Raw genomic sequence first — 9257 nt, 5'->3', positions numbered from 1 at the left:
AAAAAAAAAACAAAAAACCAATGTGCTGCACAGGGACCTATGCAAACTAAGCAAAACAAACAAACAAACAAAAAATCCTAAGAACTGATTACAGGAGAGGGCACAGGAATCCAGAAAAAGGAAGAAGAGCAACAGAATGGATAAATATCAGGGTAAATACAGACTGTATAAAATTTACAATGCACTGTAAATGTTTTTAAAATGCAGAATTCAGCTGCAAAACAGTAACATAAAAAGAAGAGAAGCACATCTCTCTTGAAAGATGTGAGAACAGATAGACAAAATACATCAGTGAATACATAAAAGACATAAAAAATAATGAACACATTTAACACACTTACCATATAGAGAACACTACTCTAGGGGATACTTGTTCTTTTTAGGTTATATGGAAAACTTATAAGACTTAACTATGTACTAGGATACAAAATAAGCTTCAGCAAATTTCAAAGAACTAAAAAAATTCATAATATGTTCTCTGATAATACAATAATCTAGAAAAGTCCCCAAATGTTTAGAAATTAAGACAATATACTTCCAACAATCCAGGAGTCAAAGAAGTCAAAGAAATATTAGAAAAAAGAAGAAACTAAATGGTAATAAAGATACAACACATCAAACTCATGAGTATAAGCACATCAATGCTTAGAGACTAAAGTTTTAAATACATAAAACTGAAAACCAACAAAGAACTGAAATCAGTGTTCTAAGCTTCCATATAAAGAACCTAGAAACCTCTCTCAGCTCTGATTAATCATACTTAGTGTGTGGTTGGCATATTTTTAGACAGAGAGAGAGGAAGGCCCTTCTAATGAATGACGGACGGCCCCAAGTGGCCTTTCTGTTCCTCAGGGTGCAACAGTTTCTATTTGCACCTGGGGTGTTGTGTCACAAGAAGCCATCAACCCACTGCTGTTGTTTTCCCTTTTCCAGTCAAGGCCACTTTGATGCCGTTTCCAAGACCTACAGCTATCTCACTCTGACCTTAGGGAAGAGACCGTGTTCACCAAGTCTCCCTACCAGGAATTCACTGACCATGTCATAAAGACCCACACCAGAGTCTCCATGCAGAGGACCCAGGCTCCAGCTGTGGCCACCACATAGTTTTGTACAAGAAAAATAAAGCGAATTAAAACTTATTAAAAATAATAAAGAATTTAAAAAGAACAGCAAATCCAACCCAAAGAAATAATGAAATAAGGTAATAAAAGAACAGAAATCAATGAAATGAAATCTAAGCATTCAATAATGAAAATCAACAAAACCACAAGTAATTCTTTTGAAAAAAATTAGAATTGATAATTCTTAAACTTATTGGGACTACACCAAAATAAAAAGCTTTTGTACAGTGAGGGAAACCACAACAAATGACAAGATAATGTAAGGGATGTGAGAAGATAATTGCAAAAGACATATCAGTAAGGGTATGTTAATACTCAAATTATTGAAAGAACTTACACAACTCAGTACCAAAAAACAAAAAACAAAACAAAACAAACCCACAAAGAATCCAATTAAAATAGGCAGAAGACATGAAGGGACATTTTTTCCAGAGAAGACATGAAAATGGCCAATGGACACATGAAAAGATACTCAACATCATTAATCATTGGGAAACACAAATCAAAAGTAAAATGAGATACCATTTCACACCTGTGAGATGAAGGGCTAGTATCAAAAAGCCAAGAAATAACAAGTGTTGGTGAGAATGTTGGTAAGAATGCACTGTTGGTGGGGTTGTATATTCGTGGAGCCACTATGGAAAAGAGTATGGAGCATCCTCAAAAATTAAATATAGAATTACCATATGAACCAGTAATTCCAGTCCTGGATATTTACCTAAAGAAAACAAAAACACTAATTCAAAAACATATATGCACCCCTATGTTGACTGAAGTGTTATTTTTAATACCCAAGATATAGAAGCAACTTAAGTTTCCATTAATAGATGAATGGATAAAGAAGATGTGATATATATATACACACACACACACACACACACACACACACACACAGTGGAATAATACCTAGCCAGTTAGAAAATAAAGAAGTCCCAGGATTGTACAACATAGGGAACATAGTCAGTTAAGACTATAATAATTTGGGGGCGACTGGGTGGCTCAGTCGGTTGAGCGTCTGACTTCAACTCAGGTCATGATCTCACAGTTTGTGGGTTCGAGCCACGCATTGGGTTCTGTGCTGATGGCTAGCTCAGAGCCTGGAGCCTGTCTTCAGATTCCGTGTCTCCCTCTCTCTGACTTTCCCCTGCCCACGCTGTCTCTTTCTCTCTCTCTCAAAAATAAATAAGACTAAAAAAAATTTTTTTAAAGACTATAATCATTTGTATGGTGACAGACGGTAACTATCATGGTGGTGAGCATTTTGCAATGTACAGAATTGTCAAATCACAACGCTGTACACCTGAGCATAAAAGAAGCTGTCTCACACACAAACACACACACACACAAATATTATTTAGCTATAAAAAAAAAAAGGAAGGAAATTCTGCCATTTGACACAACATCAATGGACTCTGAGGGCATTTTGCTAAGAGAAATAAATCAGACAAAGACAAATATCATATGATATCACTTATATATGAAAAAAAAAAAAAAAAAAAAAAAAAAAGACTGGAAGGAGTTAACTGTCACTATTTACAAAATATATGAATGTGTATATAAAAATCTACAGATAAACTCTTAGGATTAATGAGTGAATTTAGCAAAATCAATGGACACAAGGTGAAAACACAAAAACAAACTGTTTTATATACCAACATAATAGAAAATTAGATCTTTAAAACGATACCATTTATAATAGCATCAAAAGCCACCAAATACCTAGGAATAAATCTAGTGAAAAATCTCTACACCAAGAAACAGAAAATATTATTCAGACAAATTTTAAAAACTAGATATATAGAGGGTATACCATGTAGAAGACTCAATATTGTAAAGATCAGTTCTCTTCCAATTAATCTATCCTCAATGTCATCACAATCAAAATTCCAGTTACTATGTGAATACTGAAGAGCTGATTATAAAATGTATATGAATATATTAAAAGGCCTACAGTAGCTTGGGCAATCTTGAGGAAGAAGAAACAACCTACAGAAGTTACAAAAGATACCAAGATATTGCTACAGAAAACAACACAGCCTGGTACTGACACAGGACGATAAACAGAGTAAGACATATAAATAGAATATAAAACTCAGAAACAAATCTGTATGTATATGGTTAACTGGTTTATGACAAAGTTGACACATACAGTGAGGAAAGAAAAGATTTTTTTCAATAAATCATGCTGGTTCAGCTATGCATTATTCATAAAGAGGAATCTACAAAAAGGACCCCTACAAGTGACTTGTTTCTAGATGGATGGCAGATCTATTTGTGAAAAAGAAACCAATATAATTTTGGGGCAGAAGGTTTCTTAAACAAGATTAAAAAAAAAATATTTCTCTGTTTTTGAGAGACAGGGAATAAGAAAAAGCAGGGGAGGGGCACAGAGAGAGGGAGACAGAGGATCCAAAGCAGGCTCTGCGTTGGCAGGACAGAGCCCGATCGGCGCTCGAACTCACAAACCGGGAGATTATGACCTGAGCCAAAGTCAGATGCTCAACCGACTGAGCCACTCAGGTGCCCCAACACGATTATAAGAAAGTACTAACCTTAAGGGAAAAAATATTACTAATCTGAACTGCATAAAGTAAAGCCTGGCTAGCTGCAGGGTAAACTGGTTAAATTACTCTGGAAAACTTTGGGCAGTACATACATACTGAAGCTGAATGAAACCCTGCAATGTTACTCTTAGGTAGATATTACAAGAAATACGTATACACAATCACCAAAAGACTTTTACAAGAAACATCACAACAACAATATACGTAAGAGGCAAAGACTGGAAACCCAAATGTCCATCAACAGAATGGATTTCAGTGATCTGATAGGCTTAGAAGTGGTTATATTCAGTTACAATTTATTATAGCAAAAGGATACAGCTCATAACTGCAAACTCACTGCTCTTGCCTAAAGTTCAGTAATTTAATGAATCAATGCTTCTCAGTTTGTTTTATGTGTTTGAATTCCAGAGCACTGATATATGTGTTTGACTGTTCTGTCCAATGTTATTAGGAAAAAATTGTTGACCTCCTTATACCATCATGTCAAAAGTCTGACAGTAATTTTTGGGAGAAAAAAAGGATAAAACCTGAACACTGCTTCAGAGACCTGTGTGACATTATTAATGTAAAAACATTTGATAAAAGTCCCAAAACAAAAGGACTGAGGAGGCACCAAAAACATTTGAAGAAATCATGGCCCAAAACTTCCCAAATTTGATTAAAAGTATTAATTACAGACCCTAGAAGCTAAACAAACCCCAAGTAAAAGTTAGACAAAGAGACCCACACTTAGACACCTCAATGCACAAATTGTTAAAAGACAAAGAGAAAAATCTCTAAGCAGAAAAAAAAAAGGAAACTAAATCCACCACATACAGTAGGGATTAATAAATTACTGTATGTGAAGGGACATACAGTACATAGGAAACATTCCACAGTACATGGTGTGTGTTCCAACTCAACTCTGCCATTGTAGCACCACAGCAGTTACATTCAGTGGCCACTGTTGGGGTCCAACAAATTTTTATTTATGGATCCTTCTACCTGAATTTCACATCAATTTCGTATCTTCTTTTGAATGTTTCCAAATGTTTACATTATACATTTAAAAATGTAAAAATCAGAGTGCCTGGGGACTCCATCGATAAAGCCTCATCCAACACTTGATTTCAGCTCAGGTCATGATCTCACAGTTGTGAGATCAGGCCCTATGTCAGGCTCTGCACTAAACCTGATTAATATTCTCCTTCCCCCTCTGCCCTTAAGAACTAGTTCTTGGCATCTTGCATCTGTCACCCACTGTGGTGTAACTGTTAGGATTACGTTTCATGTGTGGGCGTGTTCCATTCTGTAACTAGTGGACAGCACTCTGTCCTGTTTCCACTGGGCGAGAACTCACCTGAGGGAAGGATTTGGAGATACAGAACAGTACCTACATATGAATATTTTGTCCAGTATGACTGCATCTTAAGAGATGAGAACAAACTGAAGGCTGATGGGGGTGGGGGGGAGGGGAAGGGGGTGATGGGCATGGAGGAGGGCACTTGGGGGGATGAGCACTGGGTGTTATATGGAAACCAACTTGACAATAAACTATTTAAAAAAATGAGTGGTCTGGTGTGTCTATATTCATACTAAGAGCAGGTCTCAAAGAGACAATCCCTTGAGGACATACATCTGTGCCTACAATGCATATATTTATTATTCAAAGAAAATATCTACTGAGTACCAACTGTGTCAAAGGTAGCCCAGTGATGAACACAGCAGGCTCATGAAAGTTAAAATATGGACCACTTACTCCCATTAACTAATAACCAACTACCCTCTGCAGTAAAGCATTAGGAAGGAAAAGGCAGTGCAATGAGACAGAATAAAACAAAGGTTTAAAAACATAGGCAATCTTTTAAGTTGACTGTTCCATCCAAATTGTAATTTTAATTAATCAAATTTTATTTAAATGCACCAAAAGAATTAAACATTTTAAAACCGCATAGCAAAGTCTTATATAATGCTAATAGCCACCCTCTAAAGTTAGCTATTTCCCAAACCTATTTTGGGAATAAAGTTTATCTGTATCCAAAGGGATTCTTTGTTTAAGGCAAAATGGTAATTTGGAAGAGTTAACCATCAATGATTTTTAATGAATAATTTAAGAAATATAAAATTTAAGACCAATTTTAAAATACCTTTTTTTCATTTTAAAATATCTTTATTAAAACTGTCAGTGATTAAGCACCTAAAATCTACATGCCCATGTTTCCTTCAGCATCTCCCTTCCCTCTATCCACACTATGTATCAAATATCCAGGTTCTTGCTAAGAAATTTAATGCAGCCTCTGCAAAGAAATGGCAATAGGTAAGCTAGCTACCAAAAATAAAAATTTGCACATTCTTAGAATTATCACTTATGTTACAAGGTACTTACCAATCTATTTACTACATTCTTGGTCAAAAGCCATTACATCCAAAGTAAGTTATAAACTTTGACAAAGTTTTGTGTTAATTTCCTCTAATGCATCTTAATGAACTTCCTAAATGCATATAGTTCACTGACAGCACTTCCAAGTTTCTGATTCAGTGGGAGTGCCTTGTTACTTAAAAATATTTGATGAGTAGCCCAGGTATTTTATTGCAGGTAGTTAGTTCACAGTCTACACAGTGGAAACAACCCAGTGGAATAAGCAGTCTTAAATTATTGTCAAGAGCTACTCTCAAACACACAGCTAGACATACAGCCCTGAGGATACCAGCTAAAGAAACTTTCTTTTGCTTTCATAAAAAACAACTTGTTCAGCAATACTTACAGTTAACATTGGAGTTGTCAACAAGCCCCACGCAAAGAATTCTAAGAAGATGACAATAGCAGCATGGTATACACTTGGTCGGCCAAAGCCCTGTAGCTAAAAAAGGAAGAAAGTTATTATGAAAAATAGTAAAAAGATATAAGAAATTCATCGCCCTAAAATAGTATCTAACACAAAAAAAGTGCTATACAAAATAAACTTAGGACCTACCTATATTGTGTAAGATAAAACATTTTGTGTTATGCCTGATTCCTTCATTCTGCCTCATCACAGAAGGTGCCATGGTTAAAAAGCTTTTACTTGTCTCATCAATGCAAATAACTGAGCTCTGGTTGAGAACCAACTGAGGCTCCAGGATCCGACTATTCTCATACTAATTATGTGTTCCTCTGCAACTTGGCCGTTCTAAACTGACGTTTCCCTAGCTATTTAAAACATGTGGGCATGTGGGTCACCTCCTCAAAAGCTTCCAGGGCCACACAGACGATTTAAGTGACGGCAGGCAGAGGAAGAACAATAAGGAAAACACAATCCATACCATAATGTCAAAATCCAGCTTTCAGTGTCTGTTGCGTTCTAAGACTGTGACAGTTTTCCTAGTTTTCTGCAGATAAAACCCAAAATTCTCTTTAATTTAATGTTCTTTGGCTTTGTGACATCTTATTACAAGATTAGGTGCCTTGCTACCACTTGGTAGTAACTGGAAGTGATGCTTGCAAAAGACTATAAAATCCACACTATTCCTATACTAATATCTTTAACTCTTTAAAACATAAAAGTACATCCACATGGCTTAACTGGAATCTAATCATAAAGAAATGATCAAACAAATCCAGATTGTGAGACATTATATAAGACAACTGGCTTGGTCTCCTTAAAAATGTCCATGTCGAATAGGCGCCGGGTGGCTCAGTCTGTTAAGCACCCAACTCTTGATTTCAGCTCAAGTTATGATCTCTGGGTTCATTAGATTGAGCCCCCATCAGCGCACTGCACTGACAGCGTGGAGTCTGCTTGGGATTCTCTCTCTCCCCCACCTTCTCTCTGCCCCCCCCCCTCATGTGCACAGGCACGTGCTCTCTCTCTCTCTCACTCAAAATAAATAAGCTAAAAAAATTTTATGTATTTGTCATAAAATACAAAAGAGAAAAGCAGGGAAACTCAAACACATTGGAGGAGGTAAAAGTTGCAACAACCAAATGCGGGATCCTGGACTGGATCCTGGATGAAAAGAGAAAAGGATAAAATGTGAATATGGACTGTATACTAGACAATAATACGGGTGGGTCTTGATGTCCACAACTTATTATCAAATGGCTTGACAAATGACAAATTTTTTTGGTATATACATACTTCCTATTTTTAGTATATGTGCTGCCGAAGCGAGCACGGTATATACATATACTTCCTAAAGCTAATATTACAAAATGTTAACTGCTCAATTTAGATGAAGGGAACAGAATTTCAATTTTTTTGTAGTTTTGGAAATCTTCAGAGCCAAGAACAATTGTTATTAAAAATTCAAACTTAGGGGCACCTCAGTGGCTCATTCTAACTCTTGATTTTGGCTCAGATCATAATCTCATGGTTGTGGGGTTGAGGCCTGCATCAGGCTCTGTGTTGTCAGTGCAGAGCCTTCTATGGATCCCCTGTTCCCCTCTCTCTGCCTGGCCCCCACTCTCACTCACTCTCTTTCAAAAATAAACATTAAAAAAAATTCAAACTTGTAAATTTCTCAATTTTTTTTTCAATGCCTAATAAGAACTTTTAAAAAAAATTTTTAATGTTTGTTTATTTTTGAGACAGAGAGAGACAGAACATGAGCAGGGGAGGGGCAGAGAGAGAGGGAGACACAGAATCTGAAACAGACTCCAGGCTCTGAGCTTCCAGCACAGAGCCCGACGCGGGGCTCAAACCCACTAACCATGAGATCATGACCTGAGCTGAAGTCGGCGGCCTAACCAACTGAGCCACCCAGGCGCACCAATAAGTACTTTTAACTGCCATTATATAACACATCTGCAAAAACAGAAAACACTTTACAAAGTTTAAAAGAAAAAATGTTTCCTCCTCCCCCATAACCAAAAGGCCTTGAACATAACCATCAAAAAGCACTATTTTGCAATAGTCTTTTATGAACAGAAGAAAGAATGGAAATGAAAGCAGCGGTTCAGCCTCTGCCTGTGGCTAAGCCTTCTGAGACCTTCTGCGTATGTCATTCCTGCTGCTGGAGACAGAAACTTTGCCATTACCCTTGGCTCTATCCACACTGTCCTCCATCTAACCCTCTACCACCTCTCGCCCAAATTACTGAGTAGCTTTCTACCCCTGCTCCCTCAACCACTACACAGCAGCCAGGGACCCATTCAAATGTAAATCAGATCCTGTGAACTCCACTGCTCCAGGGCATTCAGCCCCACATCCCACTGGTCCAACAAGGTCCCCCACCTCCCTATCCCCTTGTTACGCTCTTGTTTTCTAGAGATTTCCAACAAACTGCAGGATTCATTTTTGTCTACCTCCCACAGAATGGTAATTTAAATGCTATGAAGGATGTATCTCAAATAGCCCTTCTCTCACCCCACTACAGTAGTAAGCACTCCACAATACACATGAGATGGAAGAAGGATCTCTTCTCTGATCTTTTAATCACTAAAACCCAAGGTGCCTGGGTGGCTCAATCAGTTAAGCCTCAGACTTCAGCTCAGGTTATGATCTTACGGTTTGTGAATCTGAGCCCCACATCAGGCTCTGTGGTGACAGCTTGGAGCCTGCTTCGGATTCTGTGTCTGTGTGTGTGTGTGTGTGTGTGTGTGTGTGTGTGTACC

The 9257-nt window shown here is 37.4% G+C and overlaps 1 protein-coding gene and 1 non-coding gene across 2 annotated transcripts in view; one reads left to right on the top strand and one right to left on the bottom strand.

Moving 5' to 3' along the window:
* Window positions 1–9257, bottom strand: part of MFSD14B (major facilitator superfamily domain containing 14B) — a 68974-nt gene that overhangs the window by 36422 nt on the left and 23295 nt on the right. The window contains exon 2 of the mRNA XM_039216451.1: window positions 6430–6525. Within this exon, the coding sequence (XP_039072382.1) occupies window positions 6430–6525 (96 nt within the window). The remainder of the gene's footprint in view (window positions 1–6429; window positions 6526–9257) is intronic.
* LOC120219637 lies at window positions 735–864 on the top strand. Its single transcript, XR_005525342.1, has one exon. It is a non-coding gene; the product is annotated as a small nucleolar RNA SNORA64/SNORA10 family (small nucleolar RNA).

The sequence above is a fragment of the Hyaena hyaena genome, unplaced genomic scaffold (assembly GCF_003009895.1).
Source record: "Hyaena hyaena isolate Hyena2069 unplaced genomic scaffold, ASM300989v1 scaffold_634, whole genome shotgun sequence".
In the NCBI taxonomy this organism is placed as follows: Eukaryota; Metazoa; Chordata; class Mammalia; order Carnivora; family Hyaenidae; genus Hyaena; species Hyaena hyaena.
This window is presented reverse-complemented; position numbering and strand designations above follow the sequence as displayed.